Genomic DNA, 19,351 nt, shown 5'->3' with positions numbered 1-19,351 from the left:
GCCAGGATCCATGCAAACCCCCTTTAACTTCACTTTCGGACCGCTCCTCTTCAGCCCTGAAGCACGAGGGGCCTGCCTTCGGTTCCGGTAAACCTGTCCTTCGCCTATCCTACGTTAGAGCGCAATATGGTCAAGATAATCTTAATGACCCTGTGGACTCTTCTGGGCCGCGTCCCCATGAGGCCCAAGCGAAACTCCCAAACCCATACGCCCCTCACGGCGGGTACGATATCGACTTCAGTATAGATAGCTCCATGTCGAGTTATGTTGAAGAGTATTCGCGGAATTGTGGCGGTTTCATTGCACCTTGGGCCGCTGTAGTACCGCCAAAGCCAAATACGCTTCCCTCACGCCAGCCTTCAAAACTTCAGGTCCGAATGCTCTATAGAGAGCTAGAACCTGAAGAAGGGATAAAAACTAGAACCCTTGCGCGGTGGAAAGCCGGTGTGAGCCCAGCTATTCTGATTTTTCAACACTGGGCAGTTGAGGTAAGCAGAACAACTTCTCCTTTGGTCCATGCAGCGCTTTTGAAGAAATAATTTGACAATCCCGCTGAAGATCGGATCCGATGAGTATGGCTGGTATCGGTATGAACTGCAGTATTTCAAACGCGGGTCAGAACTCCGGGTGACCCGGGTGGCAGACGAGGAGAGTATGGAGAGACTGCGATATAAAAAGGTGCCTTTGGCAGTCAAGAAGATTTTCAAGGGAAGCACTGAGATGAGCTTCGGACAGATCGAATCAATTGGTATGCTAAAGCTCAGTCTCTTCGCCTCAGTGAGACTAAGCGATGATCCGAGCAGGTCAAAGAATCATCAACCGGCGAAAGCGTTATATACTCGGAGTGTCGGACTGCCATAACTTTGCCATTGACCTCATTGCTGCCATCGTTTGCTCCCCAAAACCCATCCTCACCGGGGTCAAGGTTGGTGCCGCAGCCATTCGTTATGTAGCAAAGCCAATCTTTCTAGCCATCACCAAGGTTTTAGAGTGGGCTGGAGTAATCACGGAGCCGCTGCAAAAGGCCCTTGGTTGGCTGTACCCCCGGTATCCTTTAAGGGATGAGAAGACGGATATCGATGTTGAACTTGACCGAGAGTTTCTGGCAAAGCTAGATTTGGAGGACGAGGTGGAATTTAGAGGTGGAGGGTAGAAACAGAATTTAAGCACGTCCATCTGTGAAGTAAAGGCTCGCATTTGAGTCCGAGTTGATCTCCAAGTTGATAGATGTTGATAAAATCAGAAGCCGAGTTCTAGAGTGACACCCGGTGGGCCTGGAGTGCTAGTCTGGGAATATCCTCCCTCATCCAAAATTCTACTGACAACTACCACAACCTCAGCAATAACAGCAACAGTATATCTCTTTAGGCTCTGGTCCCTCTTTTGGCTTCTTAAACTGCGATCCCGCCCATTCAACCTATCTGACCTGGTTCTACACAGACCATGGCCATCACGATACTCCCTCCCGCCGTGGATGACGAGCCATATGGCTCCTCTGAAGAAAACGATGACTTCAACGATTCCGATTCTGATATTGAGATGGAAGATGCTACGACCTCCCGTCCCTCCAAACGACCGCGCCTATCCAAAGGGACCATAGTCACACCGGGAGAAGTAGTCACAGATGACCCGCAATGGATGAGGTTCGATTCTCCCCAGCATACTCTTCCAGGACCATAGCTCACAAACCCACTCCGCAGAGGCCATGGCACATTCACACCAGCAACTTCCTCCGTCCCAAGCACAATAATAGCCACCGTCGCCGGCACCGTTCTCAAAACCAACAAACTCCTTTCCGTTTACCCCCTCCGCGCCCGCTACAATCCCGAAATCGGCGACCTCGTAATCGGCCGCATCGTCGAAGTCCAATCCCGCCGCTGGAAAGTCGACGTCGCCGCCCCTCTGCTCGCTAACCTCCCCCTCTCCGCCATCAACTTACCCGGCGGCATCCTGCGCAAGCGCACAACCGCAGACGAGTTACAAATCCGCTCTTTCTTCAACGAGGGTGATCTCCTCGTTGCCGAGGTGCAGAGCGTGCATCAGGATGGTTCCGCGTCGCTACACACGCGCTCATTGAAGTACGGGAAGCTCCGAAATGGCATCTTCCTTGCCGTTGCGGGGATGGGCGGTGCGGGCGTCGTGCGCGGGACCGGTGTGGTTCGCAGTCGACGGCAAGTCTGGACCGTGCCCGGTGCCAATGGCGGGTCCGATATAGAAGTTATCTTGGGCGTGAACGGATATATTTGGATCTCGAAACGTGCGGATGCGGCTAGTGCGGTGGAAGACGGTGGCATGGGTATGTCGATTACGCGATTGGAAGATATGGTTTCTGGTACCATGTATTCTAGCCAGAATGACGAGATCAGTCTTGCGACGAGGAGGGAGATTGCTCGGTTGGAGGGCTGTATACGGGTGTTGGTGCAGGGAGGGATTAAAGTGGACGAAGATACGGTTATGAGGGCGTATGAGGTCAGTCTTGATCTGGAACTAGAGGCCGGAATTGAAGACGATGAGGATGAAGATCACAGGTTAAAGAGAGAAGGGAGAGATTATTTAGGCGGTGAAAGGGCGAAGAGAGTCTTAGAAGCAGTTCTTGAACGGTGATATGTATTCTCTGTATTCATTCAGAACCACTGCCACCCGCTCGGTCAACACATCAAGTCATAAGTTACTACATCGCAAAATGATACACAGCATTGGAAGTACAGCACGAGCGTCATCGCTGTCGAAACTATAATTGGAACACTGACACAACCCCCGGCCATTTCCCCTTCATCCTTTCCTCCCAATATCCATCCTTGCCAGTATTCAGCCTCCATATTACCCCATCATCGTCATTATCCCCTATTCCACCTCCGTTCGCCCCATTCGGCCTCCCGACTTTGGTAAACCATTTCGGTGTCCATGTCTCCCCTCTAGCTTCCATCTCCTTCCGCCTTTGCCTCTGATTCTCCTCCAACGTTGCTTTCAAGTCTTCTGCTCCGTCGACATCGCCGTTCTCCAACGCCCTCTGATCGGGTCTCAACCGGCTATCAGTCGGTGGCAACTTCCCCTTCTCAATAGCCGTAATTTCGTTTAAACTAGCTGCAAAGGTGGTAAACCCATAATGTTTCTGAGGTTTATCGACAAGCGAGCCGGCGGCCCAGATGGTGTGGTTGGTCTCGCGACCGTGTTCAGTAAGTTGGAGAGACGTAGTCCAGGTGCCCTGTAAGCCAAGCGGGAGCGGTTCGCCGTGAGTGTCAAATGTTTTGACAGTGACTTCTTCGCTGCGGCCAGAGAACATGCCACCAGCCTTAAACGTGACAACGGTCTTTTGGCCTGTCGTCTCATTGACGATACACATCTCACCCACTGGCTCAACATACTTCTCGCCGGCTATGATATTTCTAAGGAACGAAGTTCCAGGGGACCAGCTAAAATGTTCTCCGCTCGAGTGTAAGGTCAATCGCACATCCCCATCAGTTATGATTTCCGCGGATTTCCCCCAGAACTTTTGCGTTGGTTTTGGCGACTGTGTGAAACTCCAGTCCTTGGAGTCTGCTTGGTATGCGAGTTGAACTGGTCGATGTGAGACCTTTTCTGCCACAAACCGGAATCCCAGGTCGCCACGGACGAGCTCGTACGTTTCCCCGAGCATTGGATTGAACGGCTTTCGAATGCTTCTCTCTTTTACCCGCATGTTTGAAAAGGGAGAAATGGCAAATGCGGTAACATATATTAGCCGCTCCAATGCATCCGTAGCATTGGCGGCTTTGTCCAAAAGAGGTGAATACTCGAACTGTTCAGCGGCGCGCTGCAACAATGAAATTGGTTCGTTCGCCGAAACGGGCACGGAAATAGTTGATAAGTCTTTCCCAACGTTCTTGCGTAGATATCCAATTAAGCTTGGAGGAAGAACCGTTGGGGCCGTAACAGTTTTGCGTCGAGCCACATTCTCGACGGGCAGTGGACTTAAGGATTTCGGCTTTGTGGGAAATAGGGAGGCAGAATTGTCATGTCGAAATTTGAGAAAATCATCCCTTTCCTCGATATCACTTCCGGAAAGAGACGATTCGTCGTCGAGGACGGTCTCTTCTGCCAGGCTTTTTTCTTCCTCATCGTCGCTATCACGACGGATAGTTAGAAGCGGGGAGGAATTTCCGTCAGGAGCGTCAAAGAACTCCTGAGATAGGTCGGATTCGACACTCCGATGTGTTCGAATCGACGGGGCATGAGAGGCTCGAAGGCGTTTCTTCTCCAGGAGACCAGTAAAATCCGAAACGACAGCATTGAGCTCCTGGAGAAGCGCCATTAAACGATCATGCACGGCACTACCTTTGCCGTTTGTCGACTCTGTTATTGCTTTCTCACTTCCGGACGAGTCGCCATGAGAAATAGAACGCTGAGCCGGAACAAAATTTTCATTCCGGGGTTTAAGTTTCCAGAAGGATCGTTTCTCCCGATCACCTGTTTCGGCGCCGTTATCGACGTGCTGGGACCCATTTCGAGCATTAGCGGGCGGAACTCGAGCATCCCGATCAGAGGTATGCGGCAGATACTTTGGATCCGTATCCTTAGCAAGCTGTCGAACAGTGTCCCTGGCTAGCGCAACCTTCTCCACCAGCCATTCCACCTCTGTCCAGCTCTTTATATCCTGCGGAACCATGCTCGGCCTTCGCCCGGGTGTTGACTGTGTTCTCCCCTTCAATTTTGATTCCGATTGTATTTGATCCTCTGGGGCTTTTGAAGCCTTCTCCAACGCATAGCTCCATAAATTAAAATCATGATCATTGAGAGCGCGAAGATGCCAGATCTCAGCGCCGGAATCTATGGAGATTTCTCTAGTCTCCGCATTGGTAGCTATAGCAGCGAGGGTGAGCGGGATAGCGCCGCGTAGAGCGGACGAATTGCGATCATGATAGTAAGACAATGTTGAGGTGCTAAAATCGAGAGAGAAAAATCGTCGAGCGTGGCCCTGGTGGCGTTTTCGTCGTCGTTTCTGGAGAATACCGGTATGCAGGTTTGCATGGACATTGAGCGACGTATCCAAAGCCTGTAGGCCGCTTTTTGTCTGGCTGCCAGCCAAGCCATATCCGCGAGGGTTCCGTAACGATTCAGTAGAGCCGGAATCCCCACTTCCAACCACCGCATGAGATCCTGTAAGCGCGCTTTTCCCGGCAGCCGGACCTGTCACAACTTGCGAGTGGTGCACTTGATGCCCTGACCGCGGTGGGCAATGAGTAGGATACGTCAGAAGCACAAACGTCGCGGTTTTTGATATCTGTTTCGAGAACGTATTATCAAAAACCAACGCGTAGTTCCCAGACTCGCTGGGCGCAACGTCATATGTCCCTTGGGAAATCTTGTCCGCTTCACATTTCCCAATCCACTTGATCGGCTTAAGGCCGATGCCCTTTAACTTGTCGGTAACCACCGATGCGGAAGGGTTTCCACCTTTCCCATTGTCCCTGGGGTCACCGAAATCGCTGTTCGAATGGATGGAGGTAGATGTCGCTGTTAATGTGCCCGTCGTGCCTGGGTGCTTGAAAATTCCGAAATTGAGTGACTTTTTATGCGGCTGAATGCTCCAAGAAATGGTATGCTCCCCGGGGACGTTGATCCAGCGAACGAGATACGACTGTGGAAGTAGACCGTGGAAGACCCGTCAGTCCTAGGCAGCTAGATAACGGAGAAGGGGTCAGAAACGCGTTCTGAGGCGTACTTTGCTATGGATTTCAATCTCTTCCATTCCGGCCATGGTTCCGAATCAAAACATGAACAAAGGAACAATGACGCTAATCTTGAAGACTGTAGACTATTCGCTCCTCGAGCTATCCGGCCATCCCGGAGATGACAGATTACGTCGAGCGCGGGAGCAGCAGGTGGGAGTTTCGAATTAACAACTTGACTTAAACTGCAAAACATACGGAGTCACCATCGTTCCTTGGTATATAAGAGGGCCAGATAGAGAATGCCCGTAACTAACGTCGACCCAAAGCCATGTACAGAATGAATCGACTGACAGACACAATCGGCTGGGCGATGAACGGGCGGTGCGTGGTGGCAGTATCAACTCTCGCAGCTGGAATAAGCTTGGCATTGATTGGCTCGATCGCCAGCCACGTGAAAGTGGCTGTGGCATCGGAATAATATACTCCCGGGATTGAGCTGCATTCGACACGTGATCCTGGAAAAATGTCTCGCCGCCGGGCAACAAAGAGCCGCTGCCCAGATATTAGTTCATGTTCAATGCAGTTGCTAGTTGCTACAAGAGATGAGGGTTCAAGACTCTAACTAGAAAAGAGGATCAGAATTCTGTCAGAGACATTAAAGATTAAAAATATCAAAAGCATCAAGCTCATCACATAAAGAATCCATCTTGTACCATTTTGGCGGCTGTTTCTGGTCATGGCTGTGGTGCCGCTTTGGCACCCTCAGCCGTCTCATCACAGTATCAGGCACGGACTGCTTGTTCTCATCTGGCTAGTGTTTTGAGCTGCTTTAATTTAGTTACATGGCTTGGTAGGAGGTCACCCTTGCCTCTTCATGCTCCTTCTACACTTCCTGAGGTGTCATCAATCACCCAGGCTCACCCAGCTCAGCCATATGTTATTGAGTGAGTGAGCCACATGGGCTCAATGGGTTATCTACCAGGGTTCTGAGTCACAAAAATGAATCAGATCTCAGCACTATCAGATTCAGAGCTCTCTCAGTTCCATCCTATGCTTCACAACTTGGCATGAAGCCACTGGTCTATTTTTCCCTCTTTCTGCTTCCCTCTAAAATGGTGACCCTTTGCTCAAAGATACTCTCTCATCTGCCTCTTTCCTCTTCTCTTAGATCTCATCCACCAAGAGATCTCTTTCTCTTTTCACCTTCTCTCTACAGCCACCACTCACTTCAGCTGGCACCCCAGCTCAGCTGCATACTCCCTGACCAAGACACTACATGGATGGCAACCATCAAAACACAAGCCAACACCTCAGGCTGGCACCAATAGATACAGACTTCATCCAGAGAGTCAAGAAGCATGAGTCCACTGGCTGAACTAAAAAAAAGCACAGCACAAATAACACCAAGAGAGGCTTGTTGACAGTTTGAAGAAAACTAGAGATGTGAGAATTGCTCTTTGGCTTTCATTCTCTACTCCATACTGAAACGAGAAAACAATTTGCTAATATAAGATGGCTAGGTATCACGGAGGCTGATCCAATGATGTGAAATAGGCTACAGCTTGTAATTGATAGGTATTAACTGTTACCTTTTCGTCAACAGCAATCTTAAGATTTAGGTAGAAAGGATGATGGAAGGAGATGGATGGTTGAGTTAGAACTTATATTGATTCAAGGCATGGGTTTGACAGCTTCGTATAGTGACGTATGACCATCCAAAAAAGCGAGGAACGGCAGCAAATAGAGCCCGATAAACAAACCAGCTGATAACATATACGCGTCATCCACCGCTTAATTATGCGTGAAATAGGTGTTGAAGGGTGTCCGCTGGAAATTGCAAGCTTTTCTGCCCCCGAACCTGATTTGAAACATATCTGCTCTAGATAGTTAGCAAAGCTATATTTAAGCATGGCTTCGCAAAGTGCGAGCAATTCAAGGGGTTATACATGCGGACGACGAAATGGCAATCACATTGCCGGACAACGAAAACAGCCGCCCCGGTGGTGGCCACCTCAATACACTCCAATCAACGAAAGTCAAACAGAGACTGAATCAAATTGATAGAATCAGAGCGAAAGGAATAGGGGACCATATCTCCCTGCCGCAACTTGTTGTGTGCGGTGCCCAGTCCGCTGGAAAGAGTTCTGTTCTTGAAGGCATTACTGGGATCCCGTTCCCCCGCCAAGATGGTGTTTGCACCAAGTTTGGAACCGAGATTATCCTGCGACACTCACTAGAGACGGCCTCCATCAATGCATCAATTATCCCTCATATCACCCGCGACGAGCAGGAAGCGAAAGAACTCAGGAGCTTCCAGCGCCGCCTGGATGGATATGAGGAGTTGCCAGATACGATAAAAGATGCAGCTGCGTGCATGGGCATCCGTGGGTTTGGAGCTCCCGGGTGCGACGGTCCGGCCTTCGCTGCAGACGTGCTCCGGATCGAGGTCACTGGGGATATTGGCCTTCACCTCACGGTTGTTGACCTGCCGGGTCTGATTTCCGTTGACGAAACCGGAGGAGAAGATGTGAAGCTCGTCGAAAGCCTTGTAGATTGGTACCTACAAAGCTCAAGAACAATAATCCTAGCAGTGGTTCAGGCCACCAATGATATCGTTATTGAACCGATTATCCAGCGTGCTCGCCATTTCGACAAGTCCGGCCAAAGAACCGTCGGTATCATTACAAAATCCGATCTCATCAACAAGGGAACAGAGGGGCGGATTGCCCTGTTTACCAAAAACTTGGACCAAACCAAGCTGAAGCTAGGATATTTTTTGCTCAAGAATCCGTCGCCAGAGGAGCTTGCAGCTGGCACAACTGCATTAGAAAGGAAGAGGTTGGAAATGGAATTTTTCCGTTCGGAGCGATGGAGAGAGCATGGACTTAATTTCTCCAGAGTGGGGATTGAAGCATTGAGGTCTTTCCTTCAAGTCCTTCTTGAGGATCATATTGAACGTGAGCTGCCCAAAGTGTGCAATGAAATCGACGTTCTTCTTGAAAGAACCCAGGCCGAACTTCACGACCTTGGAGAGGAGAGGTTAACAATCGGAGATCAGCGACTCTTCCTCTCCAAGCTGAGTATGGATTTCCAAGGGATCATGCAAGCGGCGTTAGAGGGATCATACCACACTCACTTGTCAGGCTTCTTCAGTTACGGGGCAGAAAGCGCAACTCCACGCCGGTTACGTGCCCGATTTCATGAACTCAATGGTCTCTTCGCTGACTATATGAGAGATAAGTCGCAAAAGCGCAATATCGGTTCGCCTCGGGACCCAACCGAGGACGAAGAGAGCGGAGATCAGGGAGAGGAAGTCGAGCAAGTGGTCGAAGAAGATGACAGCTTATCCATCGGGCACCCTGGCCTTGACAACGGCCTCCCACCTTGTCAATCAGTCTCGCGAGGTGCCTTTGACGGATGGGTTAAACAGGTTCGTGCTCGTTGCCATCCGGCCCCGCTTCAGAAGTCGCTAATGCTGCAAAGGTTTATAAAAGAACGCGAGGACAAGAGCTGCCAGGGAATTACAGCAACATTCTCCTGACTGAGCTCTTTCACGAGCAGTCAAGTCGCTGGCCCCAAATTGCAAAGCGACATGTTATTACTGTCCACAAGGAAACATCCTCTTGTGTCCAGCTCGCATTGAATCACGTGATCAAAGATGATCATGTGCGCCATGGAATGCTCAAAATTGTCAATCGTCGCCTCCAGCAAACACTCGATGATGCTTTGGCAGAACTGCAAAAGCTCTGTAGCGATGAGAAACTGCAGCCAATTACATATAATCACTATTATACAGACAATATCCAGAAATCTCGCCAAAATGCCACCAAGGCGGTCATCCAGAAAGCGTTACATGGGGCTTCTCATGATGTCCACGGTGTGCTCCACATAAGTAATACCGAAAGCGACAAGCTCAGGCTATTATCTTCGCTCCAAAGGCATGTCGTTGTGGATATGGATCAACAAGCATGCGAGGAAGCAAAATCTGGGCTTAAATCATACTACAAGGTGAGCGACATATCAGAAGACAATGCATTTGAATTGCTCTAAACAAACTCACAGGTTGCCATGAAAACCTTTGTCGATAATGTTTGTCGTCAGGTCGTGGAGCGTCACATTGCGCTCAGTGCTCGAAGTATTCTCACGCCCACGGGTGCTCTTCAACTCTCGGATGATCAGGTCAAGGAAATCGCATCCGAGACGCAGAGCAAGCAAGAGCGGCGAAATGAACTGAAGATGCTGGAAAAGTGCCTCAGAGAATGTGTATGGGAGCTTAGCACGTAAGGAGTGCTATTCTCACGAGACAAAATAGTTGCCGTTGGTGATGTTTCCCCTTCTGCTCTTATTCTATCAATTTGATTCAGTCTCTGTTTGACTTTTGTTGATTGGAGTGTCCCAAGGTGGCCGGCATCTGGGAGATTGTTTACGTTGCCCAGCAATGTGATTGCCATGCTGAAGGAGTTTTATTTGAAGGACTTGGAGTGTTTCAACAACACTCAATATTTTCGGGAGGATTAATTAATTAGTGTTAAGAAATGAAATAATATGACCGTTTCGCAACGCAATGTCCACAGATGATGTACCAGGGGATTGCAGCCACCCTATTGCTTCGCATACCATATACGAAGGGAGCCGATGGTATAGTAGTAATTACCAAGTCTCATCCTCATAAGGTCTATAATTATCTCTTGGCGCGCGACGAGCCAATTGACCCCTGGTTTGGTGTTTAATACTTAGTTAACGCCCAACCTCCTTCGCACGAACAAGCGGATCCAAGACGAGGCAAGCTCACTACTCTACGGCCAAAATTGCTTTTACGTCGCTGTGTACGATTTCGAACCGATCGTCCGATTTCTTAACATGATTGGCCGTAACAACGCAAACCACCTCCAATGTATTTTATACCCACTTTCCTGCCGTATCTCTTGAAAATAGTGTTAGCCTCGAAGACTGTGGCTCTCGGATACTTTAAACATCCGAAAGCACTTCGCATTTCGCCATCACCTTCTTGCTATCGTAACTTGGGCGATCCTCTAAAATTCAATGGTTAACTTACTTCTCGTACGCTTGATATCGCCTTGAGACGGGCATCTACCAACGCCAGCACCCTGGCGGCGAACTTTCCATCTCGTTCGCGCTGTTTGAGGATAATATGAGCTTGCTCAAGCTAGGATCGTGGAACAAGGGAAAGAACGGGAATACAGTGGGTCTTTGGGCTGGATAACGATTATGCTGAAGATGATTATGGTATTGATATTGATATGATTTTTGGCGAAGGGCGGCAGATTAAAAATCCAAGGCCCTCTGCTTGTGACCCGGCTCTGATATTTTGATGAAGCAAAGCATAACAAGGTCTCCGTAATTCCAACGACTGCCGCTCCGGATATTTGAAGCTGATTCAAAGGAAACCGTCTTTTTTGAGAGCCAAGACGGCGAGTGGAGGGAATCAAAAGCAAGGGACATCAGGCCGATCCCTGTCATCATGGATGAAAAGGAGAAAACAGCGGTCCTGCGAGTGCGAGATGTAGTGGAATTCATTGATGAGAAGGCCCAGGGCTGGTACACCTGATGAGGCATTCTGTATTGAAGGGGGTTCTTTCTCTATGGCCCTCCTGGACTGGAAAGTTAAGCTTTAGCTTGTTTATCGCGGGCTGCTTTGAGCTGGATGTATATGTTCTCAACCCTTCAAGTGTCAACAACCGGCACCTAGCCAGCTGGTTTTCACAGCTCCCCCCACAATGTGTGATCTTTTGGAACACATTGATGCTGCTGGTACGTCTAGAGTTGGAAACATGCCAACCAGCAAAGACACCGGCTGCCCTTCAGTCGGCCTGAGCAATCCACCTAGTCGAGGCCCAACACTTTTAGGTCTGCTTAATGCCTTTGACAGTGTATCATCACAGAAAGTCCGGGTGCTCATCATGATAACAAACCATGTCAAAAGCTGGACAAGGCTCTCATACAGCCCAGTTGTGTCAATTGAAGAGTTTCCTTTCCACTGAAGAATCATGACATGAACTTGCGACTTTCTTTAAACAAGCAGAAGAAGATTACCGCATCCAGAGCAAGCTGTCTAATGATCCAGAAGTTGAGCAGCTTGGGAAGGAGTTCACTCTGAAAGTTCCCGAGAACAGATTCAGCCCAGCAGAAATATTATCCTTCCTACTAAAGTGTAAAAATTCCCCTGAGGATGCGATGGCGGATATTGATGAATGGCTGTTGAAAGTTACGAGGGGAAAAGAGGGAAATGAGGAAATACAAAAGCCAAGCTTTCCTAGTCTAGTCGTTGCTATAGAGAAAGGAAGGGAACAGGGCTAGGAAGTGGTGCGGATGAACAGTTTTCTGGGACTGGTCGTTTTGTTAGTTATCAGCTTGCGACATTGAAAAGCAGACGATATTTCAGAGGCGATAATGTCAAGTCAGCTACATTAGACCCAGATGTTTTTTGCCAGAACGCTATGTCCTGCCAGTTGCAACATCAAAATAAGTGTCGTACTCACTGGTGACTCTGTGGGACGTCGTGGGAACGGCCCGAATGCGGTTCGAATAAGCATAACGGGATCCCCACTCACTAGTTAGTTAACTAACCTTAACCTAATTCATACTGGCGGTTTTGCCCTTCGCGATATTTCTCAGCTGGGCCTCTTCATGTAAGACAGATAAGAGGCCAATATTTGTGAAGCCTTCACAGGGCTTTCAGTTCTAAGCTCAGGCTGCTGAGTCTCCGAGAGCCAGAGGAACTCTCTACCCCGCGCAATCTAGACCAAGAGATAAATTTTGCGGGAGAAAGCCTCTAGTTTGGTGCGTTTAGACCTTGAGACCAGAGAGAACAGAACTGAAAATGGTTGATTGCAGAGAACTATTCCGCATCAAGAGGCTCTCAGGGCCCTTGAAATGTTGGTCATTGGTCGGCTGGCTCGGTTAGCTCGGGAGTGCTCGTCGCCGTGCAGGCTGGGGAGAGCAGCAGCGTGTTATCTATCTATTGGGCTGGTGCCTAATGCCACCTTCAGGGATTACTGCTGCCGCCTGTTTTGGGAGAGGTTATCGGGAGAGGGATTTTTATCATATAAGAGGGCTTCTACTCGGAGGATGGAAGGAGATATCTACTGACCTCAGCACTCACAAAAGGTAGGTACTAGACTGTACAAGCGTCTTCCAGGTGTCTTCCCTTAATTTGCCACCTGTTAACTTGCTGACTGGATAGGAACCATGTGCAGGTATGTACACCGTCCAGGTAGATGGGAGTGGAAGGAGGGGTAGTAGGGGGGAGACTACTCCATAGCTAGTCCAACTACATACGAGGGTGGGAATGTGAAAGGAGTGAGCTGCATGTTAGTTATGTAGTTAAGCTAACTAACATAACTAATTAACTTAACTAACCTATTACTTGTAATATTGCTGGAACCACAGCCCCAACTCCAGCCCAAACAAACCACCATCATGGAAACTATTGCATATGGTGTGAGTAGTGTTATCTACAAAATGGAGCACTTAAAATCAACTATTATTAAACATCCTTTTCCTGATCACCAAGATGACCTCCGGTGTGAGCAACAAGCTTATGAACTGTTGGGCTCCCATCCGCGGATTGCCAAATACCACGGCCGCGCCAACAATAACCTCGCATGCGAAATTGAGTACTACCAGAATGGCTGCATCGACCAGGCTATGCTGAAAATACCAGAAATTCTATATCTCAAATGGTCGGAACAGATTGCTGAGGCACTGGTGTTCGTGCATAGCAAAGGCATTATACACTGCGACATACGATCCCCTACTGTCCTCGTCACAGATACTTTTGACGTCGTCCTCGCCGACTTTGCATCATGCCGTATAAATGGGGTGAAGGTGTCTACGGTGACCAACAACACTAGATATCGTCCGCCCAGCTATGAGGATTCAGGCTATAAGGTTGGCTTTCAGGATGACTGCTTTGCATTTGGAAGTCTGGTTTATTTTCTGCTTACCAGAGAAGCACCCTATAAGGATTTACCAGATCATGAAGTCGTTAATCTTTATGTTGCAGGAACCTTTACAGATGTGTCAAATTGGCCGATAGGTGCTGTAATCGAGAAATGCTGGCGTGGAGAATACTTGAGTGCTACGCAGCTATTAAAAGATATCAGTCAGTCTCTCTATGTTTCTTTGCCTCCAAGGATGTTCACTAACGTGTTTTTTTCCCCCTTCCAGAGGTTATCTGAGATCCGGGACACTTTCTAAATTTTCATTTGCGGGCTGCATCAACTTCGTTTTTCGGTTTTTCAGATATCTACGGCTTCCTTGATGGCCCACGGTATTCGGCCAATGGTTTACTACTTTATTTTCCCTTACGAAAATAAACTGCAATTTGTGACCGATTCTCTCATCCTTGTCTGTCAAGATGATAGAGTCTTTGAAATATTTTTCCTTGGCCTATTGGACCTCCATACCGGAACTGCACTTCCTAATGGGTTCTTTTTGAAAAGTCTGAACCAGGCAACCACAGCACGGTCCCTTTGGTTGATCCAAGTGTAAGCACGACCACCTATTCCCACAGGAGGGTAGCGAGATTGAACCCATTGAGATGTTCGACCTGAACGGCCCCTTAAAGCCCGAGCCGAAAGCGGCCCAAGGTCATTACGCCAATGTCCCCTACTGAACGTCATTGCACGCCAAGGGTTTTCGGTAATACAAGGGCTTCATCGGCTATGAGGTGAGAAATGGGAAGCCGTGGGTTTGTGTTGCATGGCCCGTGGGCTCCTCTCCATGTGTTCTAATAGATTAGTTTCTGTTCTAGTCCACTATATGTTCCCACTTCTTTCTATGTATTTTGTAGCCCTCCCTAGTACTCGCGGCATCTCATCTACATTCGCCATTTGCTATTCGCCTCTGTGACCGTCTCTACTCATTGTTGTGTCTTATTCCTGTCTTCATAAAGTAGGCCCTAATCCAGTTGTGTAGTCTTACTACTATTATTCTATAGTAAAGATATTCTGCATTCTTATTTATATTACTATTCTACCAACCCCCTTACCCTGCCTGTCTAAAAAATAGTCATATCACATATTACGAGTTGAGTATATAGTATATGCTATAAGAGAAGAGGGCTCATTACTACCTGCCTTCCATCCCATCAAGAAATCAAAGACTGCTGATAAAGTGGTGGTCTTCATACCCCCAGACTACACAAGACTATAATGAATAATAATAATACTTTCTCCATGATCATCAACACTTTGAGCGTGGGCGCTGCCGTTTGGGGCTCTGCCCGATTCATTTCAGGCGCTCGAGCCGTTGATTATTTGAACAAGAATCTTGGCCGTGCTGTTGATTGAGAGAAGGATGCAAGCTATTTGACAGCTTGGTGATGCAAAGGACAGCATCAACACCATTAAGCGAGCTCAGTGTCCAAGGAAAATGCCAAAATAGTAGAATGGGATAATTTTCCCATTTTTTTGGGGGTCAGCCTGTTTCTAACTACTGTAGCGCACCGGGTCGCGGAGCATCAGAAAACACTTGCACTTAATTTCATGATCTGTTTTATCTACAGACATTGTCTGATTCTGGTACAGCACTTGTAAAACGTATTAAGAGACAAGGAGAAAAACGAGAGAAAAAGGAAAATACCCAAAAAAACATCAATAAAACATATCATGTCCAACCTTGGCAATTTCTTTCGTAAGTGGGGGCTATCACAGAGAAAAATTCAACGCCTCCTTCTGGGTTGAGGAGGCAGCTCGCCGCTCCGGTCGCTCTCACCGCTTTCCGTGTCATTCCCACTGCTTGATCTTTCCCTTTGACGAACCCAAATAGGCTGGCCGTCATTAAGAATCGCATAAAGTTGCGCACGGTGCCGGATACTCCAGATTGGCGTCCCCGGCGAAAAGTATCCGTACCTGCGAGGGTTTGCCTCATATTGGAACTGGTTACGCTTTTTGTCAAAGCTTAGCCTCGTAATATCCTCAACATTTGGCAAGACGGGGGTCATCCCGGGTGGGCTTGACACCTGGTTTGGCGGAGAGGAGAGAGGGCTGGAAGACAGAGCTCGTCGATCTCGAGGAGGGGTCACCGGATTTTGAGGGGATCGGCTCGTCTCAATTCTACCGCTCGTGGGTTTAACTGTGGTAACAATCCCAGTTGAAACATGTTGATACCTGCCGTTCTCGTGAATCCAAGTATTAAGATCATGATAATCATGGCCGATGAATATGTCACAGCCGGGTGCACCAGCCAACATGTGGATCCACCAGAGAGCAAGCTTGACCGTAAGCTTCCCATGTCCGTGATTGGACCAGGGAATGGTTTTCATTTCCACAGGTCTCATATCACCTGCATGGGCACTCTGTTGGTACGAAGACGACATTTGTACGTCGCTCGAAACAGATTCTTGTCGGGAATGCTGGGACGGTGAGTCAATCGACATGCGACTAGCAGCTGACGTGACCGAAGCAACTGAAATAGTACGGTGGTGCTGTGGTGCATTGGGTGCGGGCAGTTCCCGCCGGAGCCGTGATTGTGCCAGTCCAGAACCGATTCGCGCCGTAGAGAACCGCAAGACACAAAGTTCCTTGTTAGAAATTATATAGGCATATCGAGTGTTCCACTTTTTTACGTAGATGATGGCCTGCGCGAAAGGCCACATATAGTGATCTTCCCCGGTGTGTTCTTTTGAGTGCCATTTTGATGCAAGCTTTGTTTCTCCAGGGCAACGGTTGTCAAACCCAGGCGAATATCGGCGCTTTCGAACCCCGGCCCAATCGGGAAATGATGTTTTTGCCGAGACTGTTGATTTGTCCTTTTTATCGGATCCTTGACGGGCTGCTTCCTTTTTCCCCTCCTCTTCCTCTTCCTTCTCGTTGACACTTTGAGGTTTGCGTGCCCGTCCACCGCGTGACATATCAACCCGAAGGTCCGCATTGTCTTTGTAACATATCCGCCATGCCCCTTCTAGGGCATCGTTAACGATAGGGGTTATCGCTCGAGTCAATAAATGGTCGAGCGAGTCTTCGTCAAATATCATGCACTCTAGTTTGGATATAGGAGAACTTTTTGGGATGTCCAGTTCGCACCTTAAGACGTCGCCGTAAGTGGCCATAAGGGTTTCGAACGTAAAATCTTCCCATGGTTGAATCACAATGTCTTCTTCAGGTACATGTTTTGTGGGTTTCCCTTCTAAAATATTCTCGTTGTCGAGATTCGGATTCGGCTCCGAAAGACGATCAAGGATGGTTTTGGGTGGCATGTTTGGCCGGCAAAAGCAAGGTTTGAAAATTGGTTCAATGGTAGAAAGATAGTAATAACTAGTAGGCCACAAGGCAATTTGTAAAGGCAGGTAAAGAGAAGTTGTGGAGGCTGATTGTGGTGATGGAGAAAGAGAAAGTAGAAGGGAGTTCGTCTCCTATTTATGCACAACTGTAGCGCCCACAGAGGCTAGCCGGAGGAAATGCCCAATTCATGCTTTCGAAGGGCACTCCGTTCCTGTTCGACTAAACCGGGTTCAAGCGCGGCTAACATGTCGGGGTGCTGGGGGCGAAAAATGTAATCCCCTGGAGCACGAATCAATTCAACAACAATCCACGTCCGATGAAACAGAGCAGTGGTCCTTAAGATAGCTCAACCGGATGGGGGGAGCGTTTGCACTTGAATTAGCAGCAAACTGGCAACGCCCAAGAGTAGTGTGCCCCTTGGCCTCATGCGAGCGATTGACTGTCACAGAGTGGCTTAAACGATTGGATTTAATAGGCCCAACAATATTTCGGGGCCGGCGCTAAGAGAGATGATTTGGCTTGGTCATATCTACCCGCCGCTGCGGATCAGGCAACAGTGAGGGAGTGAGATACGCCGCATGCCAAGGGCTCTTCGAAAATCTCAGGTACATACCTCATTGGCTTCGCTTTCACTTCGTCTCTCTTTTGCTCCCCTTTATTTATCCAGATTCTAGTTTTCACCGGGTTCCCTTTTCGTTTCCTGCCCTTGATCTCTTTTTTCTGTTCACAGGTAGACGGCAAAAATGCTGCAGGCGACCACGCTTCCGTAATCTTTACTTGCAAAGCATGTACTGTACATACAGACTAATTCGTAGTAATTAGTCCATATCACCCCGTGTAATGAGCAGCTTGGTATCACCCTCCAAACCCTCCAGTCAGTGAAATTCACAAATCAACCTAAAAGTTTTTTGAATTTTCTCGGGAGGGGAAAACGAGGAGGGAACCGTCAGTCCAGCTTTGCATCGCCAGCTTCCGCTGTCTCACATGGACTAGGCTTGCCTTTTATCATTCGATTCAACCAGCCCTCAATCACCTTTCCATCCCTGACACTCACTTCCCATTGACTTGCATCCTTGTCAAACCAGGCAAAATATTCTCGTCGTCGGGTATTGGACCAAAATCGCTGGGGGGGGTATGGATAAGTCCGCACAGCGCCTAAATCGACAAGAAAAGAACCGCGAAAATTTCTTGGTTGAAGGTCTTTTGGGTAAAGAAGGGCCTTGCGGGCAATGGTCATTTTGCGTCTGATTTCAGGGACATCGGAAATGGAAACCTCATTCGGGATATAGTCTTTGACAATTGCCCAGCGCGACAGCCCGCTGAACCTTTGGAGGGGTTTGAATTGTTCATCAGAGAGTTTTATCCAGCCATGGCATTTGACTGCCCAAGTCCCATTCTCGTCAAGGCTGTCTAGACGGGCAAAGGCTCGGCACTCATGAGAGAAAGGGAAAGTGTATGGTTTCTGGCGCTCACGGAGGTATATGTTCGATGTGTAAGTCCAGTTTGAGAACTAAACAGTAACAGAAACATGTTAATTCACAACCAGCAAATCCACACCTAGCCCTTTGGTTCACAATCTGGCTAGAACAAGCACATCAACCTACAATTTTCAAGGCGTATTGGCTCCCCAGAACTTCAATCAAGTAGACTCTACCTTCGGCTCCATGGCCAATGTATTTGATAAATTTGATTGGCTCGGTATGGTGAATGAACCGGCGAAGCATGGGTCTGGAGGTTGACTTGCGAGTCGGGTCATCCATGGGAAGCTCTGAGAGCCAACGGCCGATCATGGTGTCGTCCATGACAAATAAGCAGAAATTGTATTCTTGCGTAAGCACAACCCTTGATATCAGAATAAGCCCACTTTTCCCTCACGTTGCTTGACCATCGATTGAGGATTCAGGATGTTGTGAGATGATGGACGGAGTACTTTGATGTGAGGAAGTGATGTTGAGCTGCCTGCTTGGCAATCTTGGCTGGCTTGTTCCCCTTTTTCTTGCAGCAATCATGTAAACATCAGCCTGACAACCTCTATCCATTTACCTCAACCGTTGCATGAGGAAGCATCAGTTCATTATCATAGAAATCTCATAAGTACATACAACATCCATCTGCTAACTGTTGGTCAAACATGCGGACAACAAAACAAAGCCTGCAGAAATCAAATCAGATTGAAGGGGGGGATATCATGACAAACGCCAACCATGGGATGCCATATAAGCGCGCAGATTTCAAACTCTTACCCACCATCGCAAAAAGAAGAGCACACATTGGCAAACAGGGTTGAATAGAGAACAGGAAACGCACTTTTTTATGGAAGAACACCCAAATGCAAAAAAAAACACAGGTGAAAATACAAAACTGGACTGACACGCATCCTCGAGGAACACCCCCGTTCGCGATCGTACAAGTGTTTCGAACCACAGAAATGCTCAGACAAAGGACTCGGCGCTA

General features: G+C 48.3%; 7 protein-coding genes across 7 annotated transcripts; 4 read left to right on the top strand and 3 right to left on the bottom strand.

The window, feature by feature from the left end:
- Nucleotides 1-254: 254 nt before the first annotated feature.
- On the top strand, nt 255-1,153 carry UREG_06927 (uncharacterized protein; the record flags this gene model as incomplete). Its single annotated transcript, XM_002583914.1, has 3 exons — nt 255-488; nt 559-748; nt 804-1,153. The coding sequence occupies 3 exons, from the start codon at nt 255-257 to the stop codon at nt 1,151-1,153; spliced, it is 774 nt and encodes a 257-aa protein (XP_002583960.1).
- A 290-nt stretch (nt 1,154-1,443) lies between these two features.
- UREG_06926 (uncharacterized protein) lies at nt 1,444-2,458 on the top strand (the record flags this gene model as incomplete). Its single annotated transcript, XM_002583913.1, has 3 exons — nt 1,444-1,643; nt 1,701-2,296; nt 2,349-2,458. 3 exons carry the CDS (start codon nt 1,444-1,446, stop codon nt 2,456-2,458), a joined length of 906 nt encoding a protein of 301 aa, XP_002583959.1.
- Nucleotides 2,459-2,731: 273 nt separating this feature from the next.
- UREG_06925 (OSBPL2 protein) lies at nt 2,732-5,737 on the bottom strand (the record flags this gene model as incomplete). The annotated part of the gene is made up of 2 exons (XM_002583912.1): nt 2,732-5,521; nt 5,702-5,737. The coding sequence occupies 2 exons, from the start codon at nt 5,735-5,737 to the stop codon at nt 2,732-2,734; spliced, it is 2,826 nt and encodes a 941-aa protein (XP_002583958.1).
- Nucleotides 5,738-7,611: 1,874 nt separating this feature from the next.
- On the top strand, nt 7,612-9,935 carry UREG_06924 (uncharacterized protein; the record flags this gene model as incomplete). Its single annotated transcript, XM_002583911.1, has 3 exons — nt 7,612-9,081; nt 9,135-9,659; nt 9,714-9,935. 3 exons carry the CDS (start codon nt 7,612-7,614, stop codon nt 9,933-9,935), a joined length of 2,217 nt encoding a protein of 738 aa, XP_002583957.1.
- A 2,713-nt stretch (nt 9,936-12,648) lies between these two features.
- On the top strand, nt 12,649-14,289 carry UREG_06923 (uncharacterized protein; the record flags this gene model as incomplete). Its single annotated transcript, XM_002583910.1, has 5 exons — nt 12,649-12,779; nt 12,856-12,868; nt 13,062-13,776; nt 14,127-14,161; nt 14,188-14,289. The coding sequence occupies 5 exons, from the start codon at nt 12,649-12,651 to the stop codon at nt 14,287-14,289; spliced, it is 996 nt and encodes a 331-aa protein (XP_002583956.1).
- Nucleotides 14,290-15,336: 1,047 nt separating this feature from the next.
- Nucleotides 15,337-16,872, bottom strand: UREG_06922 (uncharacterized protein; the record flags this gene model as incomplete). The annotated part of the gene is made up of 1 exon (XM_002583909.1): nt 15,337-16,872. The coding sequence occupies one exon, from the start codon at nt 16,870-16,872 to the stop codon at nt 15,337-15,339; it is 1,536 nt and encodes a 511-aa protein (XP_002583955.1).
- Nucleotides 16,873-17,843: 971 nt separating this feature from the next.
- UREG_06921 (uncharacterized protein) lies at nt 17,844-18,687 on the bottom strand (the record flags this gene model as incomplete). Its single annotated transcript, XM_002583908.1, has 2 exons — nt 17,844-18,407; nt 18,502-18,687. 2 exons carry the CDS (start codon nt 18,685-18,687, stop codon nt 17,844-17,846), a joined length of 750 nt encoding a protein of 249 aa, XP_002583954.1.
- Between the last annotated feature and the right edge of the window lie 664 nt (nt 18,688-19,351).

Source organism: Uncinocarpus reesii, genomic scaffold (assembly GCF_000003515.1).
Source record: "Uncinocarpus reesii 1704 scaffold_4 genomic scaffold, whole genome shotgun sequence".
NCBI classification, from domain to species: Eukaryota; Fungi; Ascomycota; class Eurotiomycetes; order Onygenales; family Onygenaceae; genus Uncinocarpus; species Uncinocarpus reesii.
This window is presented reverse-complemented; position numbering and strand designations above follow the sequence as displayed.